Source organism: Pelodiscus sinensis, chromosome 7, assembly GCF_052426305.1.
Source record: "Pelodiscus sinensis isolate ZL-2025 chromosome 7, ASM5242630v1, whole genome shotgun sequence".
NCBI lineage: Eukaryota > Metazoa > Chordata > Testudines > Trionychidae > Pelodiscus > Pelodiscus sinensis.
This window is the reverse complement of record NC_143058.1, coordinates 75,166,550-75,193,481: the sequence shown is the minus strand read 5'-3', so window position 1 is coordinate 75,193,481 and position 26,932 is coordinate 75,166,550. Positions and strand designations below refer to the sequence as shown.

The 26,932-nt window shown below is 46.3% G+C and overlaps 1 protein-coding gene across 3 annotated transcripts in view; it reads right to left on the bottom strand.

Moving 5' to 3' along the window:
- The window catches only part of AOX1 (aldehyde oxidase 1), an 85,255-nt gene that overhangs the window by 14,918 nt on the left and 43,405 nt on the right, over positions 1-26,932 (bottom strand). For all 3 annotated transcript variants that reach the window (XM_089779886.1, XM_089779887.1, XM_075934287.2), the window contains 12 exons: positions 25,869-25,995; positions 22,667-22,789; positions 19,949-20,045; positions 19,154-19,278; positions 17,919-18,052; positions 15,230-15,317; positions 13,003-13,089; positions 11,190-11,381; positions 9,450-9,677; positions 8,005-8,100; positions 4,989-5,117; positions 3,218-3,292 (listed from right to left, as the gene is read on the bottom strand). In XM_089779886.1, the coding sequence (XP_089636012.1) occupies positions 3,218-3,292; positions 4,989-5,117; positions 8,005-8,100; positions 9,450-9,677; positions 11,190-11,381; positions 13,003-13,089; positions 15,230-15,317; positions 17,919-18,052; positions 19,154-19,278; positions 19,949-20,045; positions 22,667-22,789; positions 25,869-25,995 (1,501 nt within the window). The remainder of the gene's footprint in view (positions 1-3,217; positions 3,293-4,988; positions 5,118-8,004; positions 8,101-9,449; positions 9,678-11,189; positions 11,382-13,002; positions 13,090-15,229; positions 15,318-17,918; positions 18,053-19,153; positions 19,279-19,948; positions 20,046-22,666; positions 22,790-25,868; positions 25,996-26,932) is intronic.

The window sequence follows — 26,932 nt, the reverse complement described above, 5'->3', positions numbered from 1 at the left end:
GGTTTAGAACAAACAAAAAGAAGTAATTCTTCCCACAATGCACAGTCATTTTGTGGAACCCTCTGCCAGAGGATGTTGTGAAAGCCAAGACTAGAACAGGGTTCAAAAACCTAGATAAATTCATGGAGAACAGGTCCATCAATGGCTATTAGCCAGCACGGGCAGGGATGGTATTGCTAGTTTGTGTTTGCCAGAAGCTGGGAATGGGCAACAGGGGAGGGATCACTTGATGATTTTCAGCAGAAAGGGACCTGGGGATTGCAGTGGATGAGAAGCTGGATATGAGTCAACAGTGTGCCCTTGTAGCCAAGAAGTCTAATGGCATATTAGGGTGCATTAGGAGGAGCATTGCCAGCAGATCTAGAGAAGTGATTATTCTCCTTTATTCGGCACTAGTGAGGCCACATCTGGAATATTGCATCTAATTCTGGGCCTCCCATTACAGAAAGGATGTGGACACATTGGAGAGGATCCAACAAAGTGCAACCCCAAATGATTAGGGTGCCGGAGCACTTGACCTACGAGGAGAGGCTGGGGGATTTGGGCTTATTTAGTCTGCAGAAGAGAAGAGTGAGGGGGGATTTGATAGCAGCCTTCAACTTCCTGAAGGGAGGTTCCAAAGAGGATGGAGGTGGAGCAGGGGTGGGAAGAAGAGGGAAGGTGCTGAGGTTTTGGGAGATGGGGCCTCAGGCACAGATTGAGAGAACATGTCTCCAGCACATTAGAAAGTCAGCACATATGGAATCTCACCTGCTACAAGTTTAAGCAAGCCACAAATCATTATTATTCTACCAATAATTTTAACACTTTGTTTTAGAATTCTACATGGAGAATGATCATCATGTAATAATATTGAGCAATGTGAGCGTCACATTTTGCGAACTTAGAATTTTGACTTATGCAATGCTACAACACGCTGCAAGGATCACAGAGGAGGAAGGCCAAGAAAAGGCAGTTACCTGTTCTTCTAACTGGTGTTCTTCAAGATTTGTTGTTCACATCCATTCCAATCAGGTGTACGCATGCCACACGCACAGTCATTGGAAACTTTTCGTCTAGCAGCTCCCTTAGGGTTGGCTGCGAAGGCCCTAGAGTGGTGCCACTATATCACCACAGCCAACCCTACCCTCCCTCGGTTCCTGAGGTAATGCCTGTGAGATGGAAGGACTGAAATGTGGAAATATTCATGCTGAGGGCAGCGAATCAGTCTTCCAGATCCAGGCAAGGGATTATTGTGGCTAGCGTTGACCATCCTAAACTTTACTTTCTGCATATAGCAGTTGAGGTTCCTTAGGTCTAGGATTGGTCTTAGACTGCCTTTTGCCATTGGTATCAGGAAATAACCAGGAATAAAATCTCCTGCCCCTTACTGCCAGAGGGACCTCTTGTCTTGCACCTAGTTCAAAGAGTGATTGGACCTCCTGTTTCAGGAGATGCTTGTGAGAGGGGTTCCTGAGGAGGGATGAGGAAGGGGGATGGTGTAGCAGTGGGGATGTAAACTTCAGAGAATATCCCAGCCCAACCGTGCGGAGGGCCCAATGGTCCGACGTAATACTGGCCCACGCACAGTAGAAGTGGGGGTATGTCTACACTAGCACGTTAATTTGAGCTAGGTAGGCAAATCAGGCAACCGGAGTTGCAAATGAAGTCCGGGATTTAAATATCCCAGGCTTTATTTGCATGTTCCCGTCCAGCCGCCATTTTTAAATCCCCCTTAGTTTGAACGAACTGCCCTTGGCTACACACGGCAGTTTAAAGTTAATCTGAACTAAGTCCTTAGTTCAGATTAACTGTTACTCCTCGTGAGGGAACATGCAGACTGCAGGGTCAGCTGTGGTATATATGTGCTGATATAGCGGAGCCACTCTAAGGGTCTCCACAGCTGACCCTATGGGAGCTGCTAGGGAAAAAGTTTCCGACACTCATGCACATGGCACGTGTGCACCTGATTGGAATCGGCATGAACAAGCACTCGAAGAACAGGGGTTTTAAACTGGGCAGGGCAGAACAGAACTAGCACAAGGGCACAAGTTATAGTGTTCCAGAAAGTAAACCACAATCTTTATCCAAAAAGTTGGTGTAGGAGAGCAAATTGGTGTAGGCACTTTGCCTCTCTTTATTGACCAGCTGATGTTTGCTACATGTTCAAGATGGCAGTATTACTTGATATCATGTATCTTAGCAATTCCTTATATATGGTGGAGAATCCACCCAAAAAATTTACAAGGGGCAGATCCTCTGCTCTGACTATGCTGTGCTCAGTACAGACAGCTCTAATCCTTCTGGTAAGAGATCATTATAGATGACTGGTAGGCAAAATGTTCTGATGGGGGACACCCAAGAATTTGGTAAGTGGTCAAGGTATTTATTGACCACTTCCATGATATTAGTGAAGGAGGTGCGGGATCTGGGGTGGAGATTGGGTGCAGAAGAGAGTTTGAGATCTGGGAGGGAGTTTGGGTGGAGGAGGGAATTGTGACCTAGGGCAGGGGGGTGGGGTGCAAGAGGGGATGCAGGGGTTTGGGTTGTGATCTAGGGCAGGAGGGGGTTGTGACCTGGGGTAGGAGATTGGGGTACAGGGCCTGGGAGGGGGTATGGGTGCAGCAGGGTGACAGAGGGTTTGAGTTATGTGGGTTAGGAGGAAGGAATGGGAGGAGGTAGAGGTTTGGGGGCAGGTAGGGGCTGGGGTGCCAGAGACAGGCTCTGGCAGGGAGATGCTTACCTGGGCAATTACTGGCCAGCAAACCAGCAAGTTCCCTACCTTGCATGCCCTGGAAGGCCGCTCAGAGCAGCTGGCTGTGGGATCATGTGCATCTGTGAACAGCTGAGAGCGTGAGGGGAGAGGGAGTGGGGGGAGGGAGAAGTACTTCCCACGCTGCCTGGGAGCTTTAAGATTGTGCTAGGGAAGGAGGAAGTATGTGAAGTTTCTCTCTCCTCCTGCCTGGGCTTGCAGCTGTTCACAGACAACCAGGGCCCTGCAGCTGGCTTTTCTCAATGACGTGGTGGCAGAGCAGGCAGGGCAGACTGAGGCTCCTGCTGCATGGGTGGGCTGGATCCAGTGACGTGAAGGGCTAGAGTTTGCCTGGCCCTGCCACAGAAAACCTCTAGAGAAAAATATACTAGATATACACCAAAGTCGCTATGTATGTGTAAATGTATTTAAACACTTCAGACATCCCTATTGGATTCTCCACACTGATACAAAAATGTTTCTCACCCAGTCAGTCCAGGTACCTTTCGGGTTCTTGCTAATAATGGGCTCTAGGCGTTTCAAGAGAGTCTGGCAAGCATCCTGGGGAAGAGAAAAGTTGGGGAAATAATGCAAAAGGAGAGAAATAGATATTCATCGATATTTAATAATACTCAACTTTTTTTGTCATGGCCATGGTGCTATTGGTAGAGAAGCATCCCATTGACTTCTAAAAATCATTACATCTCACAGAATTTCTCAGACCCCTTCTCTCTGGGGAACTCATCACCTATCTTCCAGTTAGAGAAGGATGGTGAATCAGTTTCTTTTGAGACTCTGATCACTTTCTAACTACCTATAGCTCCCCAAACAGGCCACCTTGACATTGAATCTAAAGGAAAAGTCTAAAATCTTGGGGAAGGGTGCTCCTAACTCGAATTCTTCTGAGCCAGACATTTTCATTATTTACATGAAAACAGATTAACTTATTGGCAAGGCTGCTATTAGAGATGGATGACCCTGAAACACTCCAGGGGGTCGATCAGCTTAGATAAACATCTGGGCTGTGTCTAGACTGGCATGATTTTCTGGAAATGCTTTTAACAGAAAAGTTTTCCGTTAAAAGCATTTTCGGAAAAGAGCATCTAGATTGGCATGGACGCTTTTCCGCAAAAGCACTTTTGGCAGAAGAGCATCTGTGCCAATCTAGACACGCTTTTCTGCAAAAAAGCCCCGATCGCCATTTTAGTGATCGGGGCTTTTTTGAGGAAAACAAATCTGAGCTGTCTACACTGGCCCTTTTGCGCAAAAGGACTTTTGCCTGAATGGGAGCAGCATAGTATTTCCACAAGAAGCACTGATTTCTTACAGTAGGAAGTCAGTGCTTTTGCGGAAATTCAAGTGGCCAGTGTAGACAGCTGGCAAGTTTTTCCGGAAAAGTGGCTGATTTTCTGGAAAAAAATGGCCAGTCTAGACACAGCCCTGGAGATCCTTACACTCCTCCAAATCTCAACTGAAAGAGCAGAACAGTGGCTCCATCTTTCCCCAAACCAGATCCTGCTCTTCACAACCAGGCCTCCTTTAGGCCTCTGAATCATCCACGGATCATGTGATACCCACTATTCTCACTCCACCTTTTGATGAAGGAACCAAATATTCATGAGATCTCAAGTCTCCCTCCTTGGACAAGGCAAGTTTCTGTCTTCAAATCTACCATCACTGTCAGACTTCCCAATAAAATTACTACCCTGACATTCTCCTCCACTATAAAGACAGAAGCTTATAAGATGTGCAAGATTTAATATAAAAAACAAGAAGCCTATACCCAGTAAAGCAGGCTTGTAATTTTTTCCATGAAAAAATAGGGAGGGAATAAAGGGCCTTGATTTAAGGAGGATGCAGAAGGATGAGAGACAGGACAGGGATTAATTTAATTAAATTAACCCACACCTTAAAATAAAGTCTGAGATTAGTGGGAACTAGCATATGCTCAGTGCCAAGTGTTTAAGAACTGGTTTGCCCACTTCATCACATTGCCTCCATTATATGCAGTGAGAGTTTACTAAACAAAACCCTTACGCTTTTTATGGAAGTTTTGGGTTCTCTGCCAGAAACCCAAGCCACAACATCCCAAAGAGTTTGGAATTCATCAACAAGTAATGTTTCCTATTCCTAGTAGACACCTGAAATAGTCACGCTATAGGTGATTATTCATGTCGTTAAAATTAGGCACATGCTTAAATACCTTGATGAACGGGGGCTTTAAAGAATAAACTAGTAGACAAACATTACTCTTTACCTTGACTGCCATTCCATTGACATCGGTTCCAATAGATGCTACCGAAGCACAAGCATTAGGAACAGTTGTTGTACTTGTTTCACAAAAGTGAATATTGGACATGGGGATCTTTAATTCACGGCTAGCAACCTGGAGTGGAGAATGAACAAATCCTCATTCCAGTTGAAACACGTTTCTAAACATTTCAATAATATCAACCTTCAAACGGTATGTCTACTCAGCAAAGCAAACCCAGCCGTTTCATTGCTGTGTAGATGTTTGGGCTTAGACTGGAGGATGAAGTCCCTGAAAGCCCGAGTTGGCTAGCACAGGCCAGCCATGGATTTTTCTTTACTATGTAGACATATCCAGAGACACTAGCTTATGCATCTGAGGGGATTTGGAAAGAAATTGCTCAATATTCTTCCTCCAGATTCCTCCATGTTCAATTGTAATCACAATACTGTGTCTCCCCGCATGTAAAGTGAAAGAGAGGAATTGAGATTAAGGCACTAGCCTGGGTCTCTCGAGAACAGAGTTCAATTCCTGATTCTGCTAGATCCTTCTTCTATGATCCCAGGCAAGTCACTCAGGGTGTGCTGATGTACAGGCAGTCCCCGAGTTACGCGGATCCGACTTATGTCGGATCCGCAGTTACGAACGGGGCCGTTCCTCTCCCTGGTCTCCAGCAGACCAGGGAGAGGAAGCAAAGCGGCGGAACACGTGGGCAGCGGACAGGGCTGTCCGCTGCCCACGCGCTCCGAGGCTTGGCTCTGCTTTGCCCCCCCCCCCCCGTCCCCCTGGTCTGCAGACCAGAGGGACGGGGGGGTGCAAAGCAGAGCCAAGCCTCGGAGCGCCCGGCCAGCTGACAGCCCAGACGCGTCTGGGCTGTCAGCTGATCGCGCGCTCCGCGGCTTGGCTCTGCTTTGCCCCCCCCCCCCCCCCCCCGTCTGCACCACAGAACCTGGGATTTTCCATAGAGTCTGTCAGTCTAACACAGCCTCATTAACAGAGAGAGTGATTTTTGAAGAAGATGAAGAGTGAATGTCAAGGAGTTGATGGTGGGCGTCCTTGGCTTTTTCCAGTAATATCAGAAGGTTTCTGCAACCCTCTTTGCCTGCTCCTGGAAGAGCAAGCAAAACTAGAAGAGAAGTCATCTGGCAAAGATAGAGGAGAAGGCATGATGGCTTCATCCGGAGAGGACAAGAATATTGTCCTTGGTGCCACTTCCTCCTCAGTACCAGCATCCTGATTCCTTTTTGTCTGAGGTGGCTCTGGAGCCTTGGATCTGGAGCCAAGGAGGGATGCCTCCAGGTTTCCCAGGCAAGGCTTGAAGCCTGACAGGATTGTTAGTGGTGTCCCACTGTAGGGTTCCAATATGGTCACTAAGGTAGTGGTGAACTAAAGCATGGTGACAGTGCTCCTGGATGGCTGAACCAGGATGGTAGCAGTTGGGCCATCTGTGGGTATATCCTTGTGCTTTGTTGGTAATAAGCCCCTTATGACGCTTGGAAGGAGAACCGTGAAACTGCTTCCCCTGGCTCATTAACTAGGAGACTAGCTACAGAAATGCAGATTACAATAATAGTCCTGACTGCAAATAGCTCCGTCTCTAGCCAGGGTTGTTGAGAATGGAAAACTGAAGGGGGTTAGGGATGCGCATTGGCTATCCTCATGGTGCAGTACAAGATGAGACAGCACATGTGCAGGTCTCATGGTCACTGCGACCCAAAGTTCTCTGGTCAAGAGCACAAGAATACAAAGAGAACCACGTTGGAGCACTGATAAGAACAGTACTAGAAGAAAAACTAAGGGTGGTTCATCTACACAGCTGTATATAATTATGGTACAGGGCACAAGGTTTCATAGATCACATTCATGATTGGAATGAATACTGCTACTTTAATCTGAGGAGCATGGTGTGCATGTGCACCTAGAGAAAATACTCCCCTCCTCCGCCCCCCAGATTATACAAACAATTTTTCTGCTTCCCAAGTCATTTTTCTGCTATCCAATGTGACCTCAATCCTTCAGCCAACATTCAAGCAGTAGCACAGGACTGAAAAGATGGAGAGATGGGGTACAAAGGAAAATGCACAATTCTCTCATACAAAACCCTCCCATCAAGCATACTGTATGCATTTATTTCCATGTGTTACATACACCATTAGCAAAGAGTCAATTTATTAGCTTATGAACTGTACCTCCCATTATTTTGAGACATTGAACTGTATTAATTTTTTGATCTTATGAACTTCTCAATCCCCCAGTTAATAAAATACGAGTTCTATTGCACTCCCTTTATCTGTTTTCTCTATAGTCTGTATGCCCCTTGTGTCAATGACTACATTTTGCTACAGGTTTGTACAGTACCAAACAAAAAGAGGGCCAACGCTGACTACATATCACAGTAGTGCCCGGAGGCTGAACAAGTAATAGTAATAAGAAAGTGGTTCCTGTAAGCTATTCACTTTGCTCCCACTGTGGCCCTTAACAAAGATGACTATGGAAGCAGCTCACAGGTCCAGGGCCTATTTGCCTGCCAGAACAAGGGTATTTTTCTCCTGCCGTAACTATTGATGTCAGTGGAGTTATGGCAGAGAAGAATTTGTCCAACTACAGGGCAGCTGACAGGATTGCTGGGCCCCAGGGCAATGTGTGTGTATGGGCCTGGATCTGGGCTCCCAGATGGGGCAGGGCCTTGGACAGAAAGCATGGGGCTGGTACAGCTAGCCCCCGGCACTCCCCAGACAGCGTGTTGACAGAACCAGCTGCAATGTGCAGTGCAGTGCTCCTGTGGCAACTATAAAGATCACCGAGCTCTGGCCGCTGCTGCCACTACGCTGGTGTTAGTGGCCGGGAGCCCCAGGCCTTTTAAAATTGCTCCCTTTGCTCCCCCTCCACCTGCTCCATCAGCCGTATCTGTAGTCACAATCTTGCTATGGCTTTTCCATAACTAAAGTGGAGAAAAGTGTTTGATTCGTGGTGTTTGTCCATATTACGGATTTAGTACATGGCTAGTGTTTGATTTTGTTACCTGGATCATCTTGGTGTGAATACCCTGTCCCATTTCAATTCCACCATGAGTTAGAAGCACAGAGCCATCTGTATAGATATGAACCAGAGCAGCAGCCTAAAGAGAAAGAGCAGAAATGGACTACTGAGCACTGTCACTTCACTATGGGTTAATGGAAAGCGGGCCTGCATTTAATATGGGGCAATGCATCAAAACTAGAAGGGATGGTGCCTTGAAGAGCACTGTGGTTTCAGATGCTATAACTTTATCTGCTAAGACAGAACCAAAGGTGACCAAATCCCATGAGTCTTCTACTCAACGCACAGTCCAAGGTTCAGCTTCCTCAGCCTCCCAGAACTAACTCTATGGCTCAGGAAGGTCAGCAGACCAACTCTTCTGTAGGTCTCCTAGCGTTTAGCCCTTTTAAGTCTCCTAGCCAATTCTTCCCTATTCCCAGGCAAGGACTGGAGACCTTTCTGTTCTCTGCAGTGTCCTTATTTCTGCTGCCCGCTGCTTTTTCTTGCTCTGCTTTCTCAGGCATTTCTCTGACTTGCTAGATCTCCAGTTCACCTAGTTTTCTCTTCTCTAGGCCTCATGTGCTCTTTGAAGCCTAAATGGGGATCTCCTGAGGCTGCCCTTTGACAGGTGTTTATATACAAACATTGCTGCTAGTTCTGTTTTCTCTCCTGTTGATGTTTTCAAGTCTCTGGACTTCTTGGGGAGCCATGAATTGGCTAGATTCACAGTACTAGACAGAGCCAGTTGGGTCCTGAATGGGATTTCTCCCCAACCCCTTCAACTCAACCATAATCTGCATCACAGCCTGCAATAGACCCTGTGAGTTAAATCTTGGGGACAGACTGAAAATTGGGTGGGACATTTTGTCACCCTGTTGATTGATTTATTTTTCAATGTATAAAAGGTGCTTATCAAACACTGAACACAACCCCAACATGAAGGATGACACAAGTCATCAATATGAATTACATATGCCCCTCCATTTCTCTTTTTCTAGTACTCAGAACCCATGACTTCCAAATGATAAGCCTGAAAAAGCAGCCTTTCCTAGTGCCCAAAGTTCAACAGGCTTGGGCTCAGGGGGGAGCAAATTCTAGATGCAAGAATTCTTTGAAGGCAATGTCCTATCTTCAATACACAGAAGCTTAACCTGAGGCACCGAGTCCGTCAGCTATTCTTACCCTATGTAATATGTTACATGGCCCTAACTACATGGGCTTTAATGATCCATATTAACATCTTTGATCACAACTAGAAGTGACTCAGAAACTGATGCAGCCTCTTGATAACAAGTGATCAGATGTGGACAAGTGTTCATCTGGGATCAAAGTTACAATATTTTGTGTGTGTGTGTGAATTAAGCTAGGTAAAATCTAGCTGCTCAGAAGTGAAATACTTTGCTCATTGTGTTAGTAAGCATTTTTAAAGTTGCTTTAAAGCCAACTGACCTGACTCAGAAAACCTGGGTTTATGCCAAATGGAAATGTCATGGGAATAATGGCAATCCCCTTCTTCTTCCAGTAATTTTGCTTGTTAAATTCTTCCACAGATGTTTTCCTGCTATAGTATGCAGACTTCTCCATACATTCTTTCCAACAGTTTATCAGGTTCTCTGGATGAAGCTCTTGAATGTAGGATATTCGTTCAGTTTCTTTGTACATGTTTATCTCCCTAACCTGAAACAGGACAATTAACCCAGATCATACCATCTCCATAAAAACAGACTTTGGGGATTAAAGGTCAAATAGTAAGCAAAATCCAATATTAAGTATTTTCATGATTAATTATGACAAGTTGGTAAAGCATGACGGTTGGGCCATAGAATTCATTTTTTAAACCCCAGTAGTCCTGTGGCACCTTAGGGTATGTCTACACTACCCCGCTAGTTCAAACTAGCGGGGTAATGTAGGCATACCGCACTTGCAAATGAAGCCCGGGATTTGAATTTCCCGGGCTTCATTTGCATAAGCGGGGAGCCGCCATTTTTAAATCCCCGCTGGTTCGAACCCCGTGCAGCGCGGCTACACGGGGCACGAACTAGGTAGTTCGGACTAGGCTTCCTATTCCAAACTACCAGTACACCTCGTTCCACGAAGTGTACCGGTAATTTGGAATGGGATGCCTAGTCCGAACTACCTAGTTCGTGCCCCGTGTAGCCGCGCTGCACGGGGTTCGAACCAGCGGGGATTTAAAAATGGCGGCTCCCCGCTTATGCAAATGAAGCCCGGGAAATTCAAATCCCGGGCTTCATTTGCAAGTGCGGTATGCCTACATTACCCTCCTAGTTCGAACTAGGAGGGTAGTGTAGACATACCCTTAGAGACCAACACAAATATATAGAAACATGAACTCTTGTAGGTAAAATCCATTTCATCAGATAAGCTGGAGTGAAAACAACAAAAGCCAAGATATTTAGAACAGTTAAAAAAAAAAAAGTACTTGTCAATCATGAGAACAGTGCTAATGAGGCTAATTAAGTGGGCTGGAAGTGTTCCATTCTTAGCTTTTGGGGTAAAAATGCAGTTGTTAAAGGCAGGGGAGACTGGCTTTATAATGCAACATCCAGTTAGTGTCTTTGTTCAAGCCCAGGGAAACAGGGTCAAATTATTCATCTATAAATCCAGTCTTCCCTGCCTTTAACAACTGCATTTTTACATCAAAAAGCTAAGAATAGGACACTTCCAGCCCACTTAGTTAACACGGATTCCACAATAGGCATTCTGGGGGCAGAGTGTGGGCAGGGCCAGACTGGTGGTTTGGGAAGGCAGTGCCCTTCCCCACCTTGCATATCTGCCACCCATAGTACTTGCTTTTAAAGTTACAGACTAACAAGGCTACCCTTCTGAGACTTTCATTTTTCAAATCAGTCGAACTTTGAGTGGGAAATATTTTAAAATTTTAGCACAAATTTCAATCACACAGTATTTTGTTTTATTACTTTGTTACTCTCATTTTTCAAATATTTTAGTAATTTAACCAAGACAAAATACCATATGAATCAGATGACCAGTCACAAAAAAGAGAATAACTAATAGCAACATATTGTAGTCAAGAGTTGAAAATGACCATTTCTAACTAGTCAGCTAATTCAGGAGTGGGACACACTTTAACACAGGTTGTCCAGTACAAAAGAATAAAGAAAAACAAACGGTTTCATTTCAATGCTAATTAGCCTCTTTCCTCCTTACCTTTTCTGGTGATAAGCCACTTTTGGCTGCAATGCCTGTTATCCAACATTCTGTAACCAGTCCTGATTGTGGAAAGCCAAATCCTCGGAATGCTGTGTTTGATGGCAAGTTTGTCTTACAGGTATAACCGTAGCACCTCAAGTTGGGAATCTTGTAAGCATTATCCATTTTTAGTAAGGCTACCTCTGTTACCTTGAGTGTGGGAACATGTACAGCTATACATAAGAACAGCTCTTCCTTTAAAATTACATTCACATTTAAACAAATACATTTTTCTCCTATCAGAGAAAGGACTTAAGACAATACAGATAATATAAGAGCATTTGAAGCTGTTTTTCTTAAATAAATGTTTCTATAAATCCCATATAACAAGAATACTCTATACTCATTACATTTCCAAACAGCACAATCTTGTCTTTCAATAGTTTTATTAGCCTACTAGAAGACTTACCCTGCATTGCCCAGTCCTTCAGGGAAGGGGGCGGGCAATATGAGGGGAGCAAGGCTTTGGGAATTTGGGGGGGGAGGCGCATGCAGGAAAGTGTGGGAGGTATGAGACTGAGGATTGAGGGGTGAGGAGGGGCTCAGGGTGGGGAGTCCCATCTGATGGGGCCTTTTCTCTCCCTCCATGCCTCGGCATGGTGGAGAAAATGGGTGGGCACTGAGGATTGCTTTGGCACTGGTCTAATCGGTGCCGACATCGCAGTCACCAGTGCTGGGGCATGCAGTGGTGCCAATAGCAATGTTGGGGCATGCGTCAGTGCTGATGGCAGTGCCGATGGTGGTGGCATGTCTACACGAGTGGCTTTTGGTGCCACAGGGCGTGCCGATGATGTTGGTCTTGATGGCTGCGGTGCCAAAGCAGATGACTTGCGTGCCAGCTCCAAGAGATCTATTGTTGGTTTGCATGCTGAAGTAGCACCAGGCTTCATCATGGTGCCAGTCTTAGAAGAACTTGGCACCATGGGCATAGACCTTGCAGGAGAAACATTCGTTATACAAGAGTCCTGGCCTGAGGACGATGAGGCTTGCCTTTTTGAGAATGTTGAAGGTTGAGCCTTCGTAGAGCCCATGGCTGGAGCATCTGTTGCTGATTGATCCTTTGAAGAGTGGAGGGATTTGTCTAGGAGGATCATTCAGAAGTGGAATTCTCTGATTTGCCAGATTCACAGTTTCATGCTAGTGCAGTGGGGGCATTTCTGGGTGACATGTTGCACCGCCAGGCAGCGAATACATGATGAATGCCCATCAGAAACTGGCATAGAGTTTCTGCTGGTTTCACGTTTCTTAAAGCCCAGGGATCCAGGCATGGTGACAGACAACAATTCTGAGAGAAAAACCTCTTTTTTTAAAAAGAAAGAAAATAATAAGGGAAGGGAGGGGGGAAAGCACACCTCCTCACCCTCAGACATTAAAACATTTTTAAGGACTTGAAAATAATGAAGGGGTTGAAGAAAATCAATAGAAGAAATGAATTGTAAAAGTGTTTCTTTATCTCTCAGATGAAGGAATGCTGAGCTTCTAAGTGCTTCGTCTGCTGCTGAGGATGGTAGAGAAGGAACTGGAGGGGGATCATACCACACACGCAGCCAGCGGCCAATGGCACCATGAGGCAGCTGCTGCGCACGTGCGGCACATCCAGGCACTGCTGAGAAAATTCTCTGATGGGCTGATGTGAGGATGTACCAACGCCTGAAGTGGAGCACCCACAGGGACAGCACTCAAAGGAAAACTTAGCCTTCCACAATGTTTCTAGCAAAGAATTCCCTCCCATATTGTGACCATAAAATTTACTCCTTTATAAAATCCTTACCAGAATAGAGTCATCAGGAGTGCATCCTCCATTAACATAATATTTGGCATCTACACCCACGATTCTACCATCATTCATGAAGCCAACCTAAAATGGATTAATATAGACTTAGTCTTGTTCAGTCCTTGAACTACTCTTTACATGTTCCATCACACAGTACATAAATACAAACTTTACCATCATCTTCTTTTCCAATACCAAGGCTGGGTAGGACTGATCTTGCTAATTTTTTCTTTTTTTTTTTCCTAAGAAAGTATATGTACTGCTAGCCCCCTGAAATGTAGAAAGCCCCTTCCTCTGCATTACCCACTGAGAGTACTGAGAAAGCTGGAGAGAAACATTGGGTTTGCAACCTTGTGCTCCCACCCTGAGCTTTGCCCTGACAGTGATTCACTTGCCAGCAGAATTTGCTAGGAAGAATTCAGTTACCCTTTGCAACCCACAAGTACAAACATGTTATACACGTTGCAACTAAATACCAATCACACAATTAAGGCTACACTGTGCCACTCATTTTTAAGTAAAACTCTGTTGAAACCTGGGGGAAATGGATTACTTAGCAATAGTATTTTCAAACTCCCAGTTGTGACCTGCTTCAGTCCAGTACATGACAGAAGTTACTTTGTCAAGAAATGATCACCTCAATGGAATGAGACATTGCTGGGGTAGGGAAGTAAAATCCCAGTTCATCAGTTAAGCGGTTGAACGTTTGGTTACCCCCAAGTTAGGCTGCACTGTATGTAAGAGACATTATGATTGCTCAGAGCTCCAGTATTAAACAGGACAAAAACCTGTTGAGAGTCTTTGGGCTAAGTTTAGAATTGGGAGCAACAGGGGTGATGTTGTGGCGGGTGTCTGTATAGATCACCAGATCAGGTGGATGAGATCATAGAATGGTAGAGTCCTAAGGCTGGGAGAAACCTCAGGAGGTCATCGAGTCCAGCCCCCTGCCCTAAGCAGAACCAACCCCAAACAAATCATCCCAGCCAGGGCTCTCTCAAGCCAGGACTGACCAGCAGCTGAATCGGGGACACCTGGGGCAGAGCAGCTGGGGTGCTGCCGGGTTGGTCTCATAGCGCTGCCCCTCGGGGCTGCGGGACCAACCCGGCAGCACCCCAGCTGCTCTGCCCCGGGGGTCCCCGATTCAGCCGCTGCTGAAACAGATCAGCGGCTGATTCCAGGAAGCCCCGGGCAGAGCTGCTCTGCCGGGTGCTTCCTGGAATCAGCCCCTGATCTGTTTCAGCAGCGGCTGACTTGGGGACCCTTGAGACAGAGCAGCTGGGGTGCTGCCGGGTTGGTCCCGCAGCGCCGAGGGGCGGCGCTAAGGGACCAACCCAGCAGCACCCCAGCTGCTTTGCCCCAGGCGTTGGGATTCAGCCGCTGCTGAAACTGACCAGCAGCGTCAGTTTCACGAGCAGGCTGAATCCGGACGCCTGGGGCAGAGCAGCTGGAGTGCTGCTGGGTTGGTCCCTTAGCGCCGCCCCTCGGCACTGCGGGACCAACCCGGCAGCACCCCAGCTGCTCTATTGCAGGCATCCCCGATTCAGCTGCTGCTGAAACTGACCAGCAGCGGCTGAATCAGGGACGCCTGGGGCAGAGCCGGACTATGGTAAGGGGGGGCTAAGAGGGATCTGGGGTGGCATCCCCTCCCACCCCACTCCAGACCCCTCATAGCTCCCCCTTTTGATAGTCCGGCATATTTGATAATCCGGCCCCCCTTGGGTCCTAAAGGTGCCAGATTATCAGAAGTTTACTGTACAATTCAGTAGCAGAATTCAGGGAAGACTAGTAGAGGTGTTACTGGGTCTACAAACCTCAAATAAAAGATGGGCAATAAGGGGTTAAAAACCCTTCCTACCTGTAGTCAGCAAAAACTACGTGATGTCGTGGTACAAAAACTATGTGATGAGGTGGTACGGCTAATGCTGTCAGCCAGTAGAGGCCCTGGTCTCTGAGCAGCCATGGGTGATGAGGACCCTAGAGCTCTGAGCTGCGAGCCTTAGTACTCTCAGCTGCCACTGATGCTCCCAGTTGCTGCAGGTGGCAGAGACTATGCGACTCTGAGCCATTGTCGCTTCCATGAATTTTTGTCTATTGCCCATGAGCTGTGTGAGACTTTTACTAAAAATAACCATGATAAAATCTTGACATAATTACAGGTATTGGCAAAATCCCATTCACATAAAGTGGACTGATGGTTTGAATACAGCATTTTTCTTCTACTTACTTTATATTTGCCAACAACAGGGTGTCGGCCCCCTGTGATTAACATATCATCACCCCGGTCCAGGATAAAACGAACTGCGTGACCAGTTCTAAATTAAAAAGGAAGAAGTGAGGAGGAGAATTAGGCTTAAGACCAACTTACAGATGGCAAAGATGGTGATTCCCCAGAGGCCCAAATCTAGAAGAGCACAATGAATGTATTTAAATTTAAGCATTGACTTAAGTGCTTTGGTGAACAAAGATGGATTTAAGCACCTGCTTAATTTTAACGGGATTACTTGTGCCTAAAGTATGCACTGATTATGTGCTTTGCTGGGTCCATCATTCTTTTCCCTTTTAGAAAAACCAATGAGTTAACTAAGCACAAATTTCTTGTATAGTCACTTATTTTGGTTTTAAGAACTAGGGGGTCACCAAATGAAATTAATAGGTAGCAGGTTTAAAACAAAAAAAGGAAGTTTTTCTTCACGCAGTGCATGGTCAACCTGTGAAACTCCTTTCCAGAAGACCAGGACTTTAACAGGGTTAAGAAGAACTAGATGAATTCATGGAAGTTAGGTCTATCAACGGTTATTAGCCAGGATTGGTAGGATGGTGTCACTAGCCTCTGCCAGAGGCTGGAAATGGATGACAGGAGAGAGATTACTTGATGATTCCCTGTTCTTTTCACTCCCTCTGGGGCATCTGGCATTGGCCACTGTCGGCAGACAGGATACGGGGCTAGATGGACCTTTGGTCTGACCCAGTAAAGCATTCTTAAGAACATAAGAACGGCTATATCAATTTAGCTCAGGCCAGTAAGGGCTAAATTTTTAAATGTACTACTAGCGTTATTTCAAAGTAACTCAGTCTACGTCTACACAGCAGGCAATTATTTCAAAATAATGTTGAAATACTGTCGAGCTGGAGGACTTCTTACTCTGACTCCTGTAACCCTTGTTGTACGAGGAGTAAGGGAAATCAGAGGAAGAGTGCTCTATTTCAAAATTAGTGCTGTGTAGACACTCCCAATTTTGAATAATCTATTTTGAAATAAGCTACGCAATTGACTTAACTCTAAATAAGCTATGCAAGTTGAGCTAAGCCCTGCTGTGCAGATGCACCCTAAAAAAAAAAAAAATCAATCTAGGATAAATCAATATCACACTCTCAAAACCAAAATGAGAAATCTGCACTGTATAAACTTAATCAATTTTGAAACTGATGTAGCAAGCTCCATATAACCATATGTGTGAACAATATTCCAATCTAACAGCTCCCCATAAAATTGTCGAAAGTACATAAGAACATAAGAACGGCCGTACTGGGTCAGATCAAAGGTCCATCTAGCCCGGAATCCTGTCTGCCGACAGTGGCCAGCAACAGGTGCCCCAGAGAGGGTGGACCGAAGACAATGATCAAGTGATTTGTCTCCTGCCATCCTTCTCCAGCCTCTGACAAACAGAGGCCAGGGACACCAATTCTATCCCCCAGCTAATAGCCTTTTATGGACCTAACCTCCATGAAATTATCTAGCTTCTCTTTAAATTCTGTTATAGTTCTAGCCTTCACAGCCTCCTCTGGCAAGGAGTTCCACAGGTTGACTACACGCAGTGTGAAGAAGAACTTTCTTTTATTCGTTTTAAACCTGCTACCCATTAATTTCATTTGGTGTCCTCTAGTTCAAAAGTATTGAGAACATTTCTGTCTGACACTAGTCTCAGCTCTATTTAGGTCAGTGGTCACCAACCAGTTGTTTTTTTGCATCTCATTTGTGTGGTCCCTGACTGATTTTTCTGTGGGTCAGTAGCCCCAACCTAAAACAGGTTCCTTGCCCCTTCCATAAATAAAAACAATGCTGAAACATTTTGTGTTGGGTGTAATATTTTATTTAAAAATGAAGCCTGGCCAACAAGCCCCCCATTGGGGCCAAGCCCCCATCTGGCCACAGCATCATAACACTCCGGCATCCTCACCCCACACTCCAACCCTGAGTCTATCATACACCTGAACCCCCTGCCCTGAGTGCCTCACATCCCCAAACTCCTGCACCACCAACACATCGCAAATCTGTGCCCTGAGCCCATCATACACCTGCCCCCTGCCCTGAGTCCTTCATACACTCCAACCCAAACTCCTGCACCCCCACAAGCCTGCAGCCTGCTCAGAACCCCAACCCTCCACCTGACCCCAACATTGTCTAGTCTGGAGCCCCCTCCCTGAGCCAGCATCCCTTTCTCCACCTCCTCATGCACCCAGATTCCCTCCTTGCACCTCTTATTCCCTCTGACACTCAAATTCCTCATTCCCATCCCAGAGCCCACACCTCATGTCTCAATCCAATGAGAGTGAGTAAGGGCTGGGGACAGAAAGTGATGGAGAGGAGGAGAATGAAGAGGGCGGGGCCTCAAGAAAGGGGTGGAGTCTCAGGGAAGGGAAGGGAAGGGAAGGGAAAGGGTAGATCTTGGCTTGTCCTGACATTTACAAAGTGATCTTGGGTGTAAAAAGGTTGGCGACCACTGGTTAGATCATGTCACTGCAACCCAGCTTATGACCCTTCTAGACTAGAGAGTCTAATAAAACTCACTAACAGTCAAGTTTGTGGGGCTTGTTGGCTGAGGTAGAGGAAGCATCTCAGGGAAGGGAACAGACCTTATAGGGTAACTATTATTCCTCCTCCTTTCTCACTTACAACAGGAAGTCACACTTACTTGTTTGCTGCCACTGCAGCAACAGATGCCAACAGACCAGCTTTCCCTATTTTCCCACCGAAAGCTCCACCGATTCTTTTGACATGGCACATGATCCTATTGGCTGGAACCCCTAAACACGAGGACACCATTTCCTGTAAAGTCAATATCCCTTTTTTATACCATTGCCATTTTAAAGAGACCCTGTCAGGTCAAATCTGACCCAAATTAAATTTTGCAAAAAAATGTGTATAGAAAGCACCAAGACAGATTGCCATGATTTTCCTTCTAATTCCAATGAAAACATCTATTTTTCTACAGTTAAATAACCCCAAATAGTATTTGCATCCAAAAAAGAACCCGAAAGTGAAACCAGCTATGTACAATTGTCCAAGCTGAGAGAAATGCAGGAAGTAAGCAAAATCCATAATAAGGAAATTAGATTTTTAAAGAGTTTGGTTTTAATAATCTAAGGCCTTATTAGTCATAGATGAAGAAATGAATTGGTTTCTCATATGTGGCTGATTGACAGTGTTCCTCATTTATGTAACAAAAATCTGCATTGCTTCTTGGCTTTGTTCTCAGTGATATAAAATTACATACATAGAAAATAGGGCAGTACAATAGGCAAAACCCACCTGATACAAAAACTGAGCATTCTGTTCCAAATGCATTCTGCTTTAGAAGCCACACAAATAGCTAGGAAGAGATAATTTGCTATGTTAGGTTTTAACCCAGAGTTGAAGAAGATCTCTGTGGGGCTTGAAAGTTTGTCTCTTTCACCAGCAGAAGTTAGTCCAATAAAAGACATTATCTCATCAACCTTAGCTCTCTCACATTAGGTTTTGTGAGTTTCCCCTTTATATTTCTGTCAGTAGACAGTTGTTAGCATCCCAGCGAATACTCATGCAATGCTCTGAGGTAGATGAGAGAAGACCATGTTCCGCTCTTCATAGGGAGAACTCTGTACCTTAAAGGATCATGCGCTGGAGCACAGATTACATTCAGAGGGGACAGAAGTGCTTTTGCTCACCCATCACTTTGGAGGCAGAGAGCTCAGTGCACAGCTGATGGCTCAGCAGTGTTGAGCTATCATGCTAATGAGGTAGTGAAGAGCAATAGCTATTAGATAACTCAATTGTGTAACTCACATGTTGCTATTGAATCAAAAACTGCCTAAGATGGATTTTCAAACCACACACAAAGAGCTATATTGTCAAGTTGTTAAACAAGTGCCTAGAAAGGCCTTACATTACCTGGATAAGTGCTGGATGCTGGGTTGACACATAGATGTCTATTTCTTTATCCTCTCCTTTTGGCACAACAAGCACACTCTGAGTCTCCATGTAAAAATGTTCCTGTCCCCCAACATGGATCTCCCCTGTTCCAAAGATAAAGACTCAAGTGTTGCTGATGGGCTAGGCAGTTTATAGGGGAGGAATGAAGGAGAATAGGCCAGATACGAATGTCACACAAGACATAACATTCAATATACTGGAGCAACACAGCTGCTGGTGCTACTGCTGCTAAATTGCAATCAGGCACAAGAAAGCAGCTGCAACAGGTGCAACCTCTAGCATAAAAATATGAGCCAAATGCTCTGCTGGTGTAAATTGGCTCTGCTCCATTGATTTCACCAGCATTGTGCCAATTTATACTACCAGAGAATCTGCCACACACATTGTCAATATCACACTAAGCATCTTGAATCTGGGGTGTAGAAAGCTCAAGAGGGGTGACAGGATCTCGAGCCAGCTTGCATGAAACACATCAGATGTGGAACACAATATTTTTCTGTTGGAGGGAAGTGCTATTCCTGGATGTTCAAGCTCAGTACCAAATAGGCCATGCATGTTGCTGGGGGAAAAGGGAGAAATTAGTGGTTGGAAAGGAACAGACTAACAGGAGGGGAAAAAATCAATTTAAATACATTCTAATGAAAATTTGACCATTTCTTTTTTGCCCAGATCTATTTGGCTGGTATCAGAATTCAAACTGGTAGAAGTTCTCATAAGCCTCCCACCACCCACCCAGCACATTGTGCAATTTACCTTCAAGTATTTGATCAACAGTTTCAAATGCGGCATCAACATTTCCTTTTTCTAGTTTTCTTTGTGGTTCAAAGAATGAATTGTGCTTTATAGCGTCCTGCCATGGTGGAAAATACATACACACTCGTCTGAGAATTTTAAATAGTCTCTTTTTACACAGTATTTTATTATCAATACGATTGCCACACTCCTTTTATTAAGACATGAGAAACTGGGTTCCAGAGAGTTATCAGGCTACTAAATATTATCACATTGCTGTATTCCAGAAGTTCTTCCACTGACAGCCTGGCCAGTAGGGGGCTGAAGGATTGGCTATAACAACACAAATGATGTGCTGTAATCAGTACTCTCTGGCTACGTCTAAACTACACCCCTCTGTTGGCAGAGAGATGTAAATTAGACACATCAAAAGTGCAAATGAAACAAGGATTTAAATATCCCGTGCTTCATTTGCACAATCGTGTCATGACGCTGTTTCGAACAAGTGCCATTTCGAAACTGAAACCGTAGTTTAGACGTGTTTTTTCGACAACAGAGTACAGGATCTTTCGAAAAATAGCCCCGTTGTCGAAAAAACGTGTCTAAACCGCGGTTTCAGTTTCGAAATGGTGCCTGTTCGAAACAGTGCCATGACGCAATTGTGCAAATGAAGCGCGGGATATTTAAATCCCCACTTCATTTGCACTGCCGATGTGTCTAATTTGTATCCATCTCCCGACAGAGGAGTGTAGTTTAGACACACCCTCTCTGGGAAGGCTGATCAAGGTGATTGCAAAGTTCAGGATTTTATACACTGGACAATCAAATGTTGCTGTGACTCAATCTTGCATTGATGGCCTCTGCTTTCCCAGAGGTCATATAAACATATGCAGTGCTTTTTTTGCGATGGTACGCACTGGTACAGCGTACCTGCACCTTTTTTTGTGAGCACTCACACTGCATCGCTTTCCCCAGGCATGGCCCCCACTGGCCCTGGAAGCACTCGCGCTGCGGTGCGCAGCTTAGCTGGGCCAACAGGAGGGGCTGAAAAGCAGCATGCAGCTCCACTGTTGGGACGGAAAAGTAGCACATGACTCAGCTGAGCTGTATGGGTGGAAAAGTGGTGCACGGCTCAGCTGGGCTGGGGGCTGCGGAAAAGAGGCACCTATGGCTCACCTGGTCTTGGGGGCGGAAAAGAGGTGAGCAGCTCAGCAGAGCTGGGGGGAAGGAAAACAGGCGGGTGGCTCAGCTGGGCTGGGGTTGCAGAAAAGCGGAGGGTGGCTCAGCTGGGCTGGGGGGAAGGAAAAGAGGCAGGAGGCTCAGCTGGGCTGGGGGGAAGGAAACAGGCGGGTGGCTCAGCTGGGCTGGGGGGAAGGAAAACAGGCGGGTGGCTCAGCTGGGCTGGGGGGAAGGAAACAGGCGGGTGGCTCAGCTGGGCTGGGGTTGCAGAAAAGCGGAGGGTGGCTCAGCTATGCTGTGGGGGCTCAGTGAACCGACACTAGAGGTGTTGAGCCGAGGCAGCAGGGCCGGTGGCAGGACCGGCCACTTTAAAGGCAGAATTACCTTACCTGTCCCGTCTCTCCAGTGCCTGGCTCTGCGGGAGGGGAATTTGGTTGGGGGGGAGGGGCGTTGGGTGGTGCCTGGCTCTGGGGGAGGACTGGGAGCATTGGGATGGGGGGGGAGGCTGAGGATGCCTGGCTCTGAGAGAGGGGTCAGTTTTGGTCTTGGCAGTGCTTTTTTTGTGACAGGACATCCCTATTTTCCCAGCATATCGTAAATGAATGGCATTCCCCTCGGGCATACCAGCACCTATTGGCATTTATTTCCCTGGGGTGGCTTGGCACTGAGTACATGTCCCCAATGGCTGATTCGCAGCTGCCCAATAGAACTCTCCCTGCGACAAAAGGGAAATCTGATTTCTGGTGAGGAACAGAACATCTTGTAAGTGACCAAGATGAAGCAGAGAGAGACTGGACTACAAGTTTAAGATAAGAATAGTCAGTGTAGGCTTTTCTTCACAATGTTTTTCTTCTTCTGATATGCAAACCAATCTCTATCACATAAGGGGAACATACCCTTCAGCCAAAGTTCCCAACAGTCATGGCTACTCTAAATAAAGACCAGTTTTCAATTGCCATGTAGCAAAGCAAATGTCTAACACACAAGGTGCTAAGAAGAGTGTTTGTCTAGGCAGTGTGCTCTGAATTGGGCTCAAAATAAGTCAATACTTGTCCTGTACTTCACCTGGCTCAGATATGTGAGGTTATTAATATTTTTGTTTATTTAAGCAGCAAAATGGGGCCTCTATAGATAAGCAGAGTTCCTAGATCAGGAATTCTGAATTGTTGTTCACTGGGTAATTCCAAGTGCCACTTTTCTGGAGCAGTTGGCATAGCCTGAAGAGAGAGCAAGAACATATAATAATCCCAGAAAGGAACAGGCAAGAGAATCCTTAGATGTGAAAGATCCCCCTTTGTTACTGTATGAGGATCTTCCTTAAGAACTAACCAAACAAGCGCAAGTGGAAACTTGGCCAAATTTTGCTCTATTTACACTGGCATTATTGTGATGTACTAGTGTCAGTGATAGCAGAAATTTGGCCAAGTCCTTGAAAGAGAGTCAAATGTGTCACACTTCACTTGTCATGAAAAAAGTAAATAGCAAGTGAAGAGTAGACAGCTGCTTCCCTGCCCAAGAAGATAAGACAGTGAAAAAAGGCAAGACAAGGCTAATTATTACCTCAATAGTCAGGATCACTGGCTCCAGAGCATCATACTCTATCTTCACTTTTGCAGCTGCTTGCTTGGCATGAACAGCTGAATCCGCAACCACAGCACAAACAATCTGACCCACACAAATTACCTGCAAAGTACAGTGGAAATAATTCTTGTATTCAAATGATTCCCCGTGGGCTTTCTCACATTCTGGACTCAAACAAACACTATTCATATTACCTTTTTTAATTTTTGGTTTGGTGTAACCGTTTTTATTTGCTATAGGCCTTTCCCTAGCACAAGGGTGGGGAACCTTTTTTGGGTGAGGGGCCTCTGGCCCACAGAACAATCAGTTGAGAGCTGCACACAAGTGAGGAGCAAAACAAACAAACCAACCAACCCTCACTGATGCAGCCCTGGAAAGGAGACAGACACTCCCCACATTGAGAGCTTAGGGGGCCCAGGGTAGTAGATTTTGTGTGCTTCAGCCCAATGAGGGAGGTAGTGGGGGGAGTGGAGCACCAATGCAGGCTCCGCAATACTGGGGGAGCACCAAGCCATGGGGCTGGATCCAGGCAAGCCAGGGGCCACAGCCGGCCCCCAGGCCTTAGGTCCCCACCCCTGCCCTTACCCAATACATCAGTAAATGATTCCCAATGTAAACTGGGAATCAAGAACAGCATTTTCAAAAGTCCCTAAGGGTACGTCTACACTACAACGTTAATTCAAACTAACTTAGTTTGAATTAGTTATTCGAACTAAGCTAATTCGAACTAATGCATCCAGACTAAAAAACTAGTTCGAATTAGCGTTTTGCTAATTGGAACTAGCATGTTCACACAGAGTGGACCCTGAACCAGGCTTAAGGATGGCCGGAAGCAGTGCCGGCAGGGCATCAGAGGAGGACTTAGAGGAGGAGATGCTGTCTCAGGCTAGCCGAGGGCTGTGCTTAAAGGGACCCGACCCCCACCCCGGACAGACAGTTCTCGGGGGTGCCCCGCTTGCAAAGCAGTCCTGGCTTGGAGTGCCCGGAGTGCCCACACTGGGCACATCACACCACTCGGCCATCAGACCGGCTGCACTTGCCGCAGGCTACCATCTGGGAAGAGGGGGCAATAGGGGGGCTGCAGGAGAGCTTCCACCCCCAGAAGCCCGCAGAGCCAGCCCAGTCCTCCCCATCGGGGGCGCGTACCCCATTCCTCCCTCACCTCCTTCCACTTACCCTTCCCTAGCCCCTCTTCCTGATGTACAAAATAAAGGACAATTGTGTTCAAAAATGGAATCTGTCTTTATTGAACAAAACTGGGGGAGACTGGGAAAAGGGGGTGGGAGAGGGGAAGAGAGAGGGTGGGAGAGGGGAGAGCAACTACAATGATCAGGGGTTGGGAACAGGTCCCATATGAAGAGAGGCTAAAGAGACTGGGACTTTTCAGCTTAGAAAAGAGGAGACGGGGGGGGACAGGATAAAGGTCTCTAAAAGCAGGAGTTGGGTGGAGAGGGTGCATACAGAAAAGTTCTTCATTAGTTCCCATAAAGAAGGACTAGAGGACACCAAAGGAAAGGAATGGGTAGCAGGCTTCAAACTAGTAACAGAAAGTTGTTCTTCACAAAGCAAAGAGTCAACCTGTGGAACTCCTTGCTGCAGGAGGCTGTGAAGGCTAGAACTGGAACAGAGTTTAAAGGGACGTGAGATCAAGTCATGGAGGTTGGGTCCATGGAGTGCTATTAGCCAGGGGGTTGGAGTGGTGTCCCTGCCCAAGGTTTGTGGAAGGCTGGAGAGGGATGGCATGAGACAAATGGCTTGGTCACTGTCTTCGGTCCATCCCCTCCAGGGTCCCTAGGGTTGGCCACTGTCAGCAGACAGGCTACTGGGCTAGATGGACCTTTGGTCTGACCCAGGACGGCCATTGTAAGCTCAGGGCTCAGGGTCGCAGGTCTCAGTGGACCACCTTGATTTTCATGCACTCCTGCTCCTTGGTGGCCAGGCTGGCAGCTCTCCTGCCCTAGCCAGCCACCTTCCTGTGCCTAGTGCAGAGATCGTGGACGAGGTCCACGATGTCCGCACTACCCCAGGCGGGTGCCCGCCTCTTGCGGTCCCGGGCAAGCTCCCGGGAGCTGCCAGCCTGGTCCCAGGAAGAAGGGGAGGGCTGGGGGGCATTGGGTGGGTGGCTCGATCCGTGCCAGGTGCAGGGTCTGCTGGCTGGGTGCTGGCAGGCTTGCACCTGGCACAGGCACCGTAGCCAGCCCGTGCCCCTTTAAGGGGTCCGGGGCCGGGAGTGGGGCAGAAGAGTTTCCCTGGTGGTGCCCAGAGTGGCCACCAGGGAAACCTGGGGAGGGCTAGCCTCCCACTAGTTTGAATTAAGGGGCTACACACCCCTTAATTCGAACTAGTAAATTCGAACTAGGCTTAATCCTCATGGAATGAGGATTACCTAGTTCGAACTAAGCGCTCCGCTAGTTCAAATTAAATTCGAACTAACGGAGCGCTAGTGTAGCGCCTGTGAAAGTTAGTTCGAACTAATGGACGTTAGTTCGAACTAACTTTGTAGTGTAGACATACCCCCAGTGACTTAGGTTCCTAAATCCCATGGACTTCACATGAAACAGGCTCCCAAGTGCCTGCGTCATATTTAAAAGTGAGACTTCGGAGCTTATGCAACTCAGACAATAGCTATACTGTGAATGGAGGTGTGAGGGCAGTATGTGTAGACCTATCTGAGCTGACTTCAACCCACCTAGATTATACACCAATAGCAGTGAAGCCACAGTAGCACAGACTTACGTGTGAGCTAGCTGCCTGAGTGTGTATCCAGTTTGGGCTTGTGCAGCCCAGCTCCCAGTGAAGCCCATGTTGCCATCACTACACTGCTATTGGCACTCCACACTGTCTAGATTAAAACTAGCTTGGGTATATAGACATGTGCTGCACTGAGCCCCCCACAACCAAATTGCAGTGTAGACCTGCCATCGGTGCTTTAGAAAAGACTACTTTCTAGTCTGATTCATCTGGTTTAAAGAGGCATGTCAAAGTTTGGTTATTTTGATACTTGAAAAGAAATGGAAAAAGGATTAAGAAACAGCCTCACAGAGCAGCCAAAGAAATTCCTAACATATACACGCTACAAAAATTCAAGAGTCATTACTGTTCTTGTTTATAATAATAATAAGATAAGGATCAAAGAGAGATCACCAAAGAAAAATCATAGCTACTGACAGAAACTTTGTACCTTATCTTTTGCAAATATAATCTCTGCATCACTGTAAAAGAAGAATTCATTTTTGCCTGGGACATCCTGAGCTGTTACAATATCATACACTCCTGGTTCTCTGAGGGCCTCTGATGCCTCAATTGATCTGGGAAAAAATAGAAAGGAGATCGTTTCACATCTGAAGTTCGTTTCACAGTGCTGCATGTGAAGTAAAGTGATACAATATACACATGGGATAGCCTATGCCTCACGACTCCTTTTGCACAGCTCTGTGGAAGCTGCTGGTGCTGGTCACTGTCTTTAACCTCCTTAGAGACAACAAGCTCAGGTAGAGGAAGAGGAAAGCTGTTGACGAGCTGTCCGGAAAAGGCTTGCTTTGTAATACGATAGTCACTGCTCTTTCTCCCCATTTGAGACAGCAGGCTCTGCTCATAGAAGTTGGTAAGAACATGACTGATATTACAGAAGCACTCATACCTAAGAGGTACTAGGCAAAGGCTGGAAGCACATTCCAGAGGGATGATAACAAAACGCCTCATTAACAAATATTTGGTACCAACACACATCCCGCAGATGACAAAAGCACACCAATTCTGGTTCAGGACAGGGTCTAAATTGACAGCATGATGAATATAACTGAACCCTTCTTGCATGAGTTAAGGGGTGGTAACTAGGCAACAGAGGGTGGCAACCTGATACGACAAGAGTGATGTATAATTTGTTTGTACTTGTATATAAAAGTGTACCCCAAAGAGTGGTTGTTGGTTGACCTAGGGCAATGTTGGAGCCATAGTATTGAATAAGTTAGTCCATTGTCACAGTGCACATATGCACAGTGGCACAGCGGCCGGGTGCTTTCGATCCTCATCTGATTTGTGGTCTATGGGGCTTCTCTGGGGTCTGTCATGTTGACTAATTGCACGTGGTTAACACTGTAGACAGGGGAGCACACACACACAAGCAGCCGAAAGTTTATCATCGCTGACGGAGCAGAAGGACCCATTGGGAATGTCTAACTGATGACACAGGGAAGAGGGAGGTAGTGGAGAACCCACAAGGACAACCATCTCAAGTAACCTCAA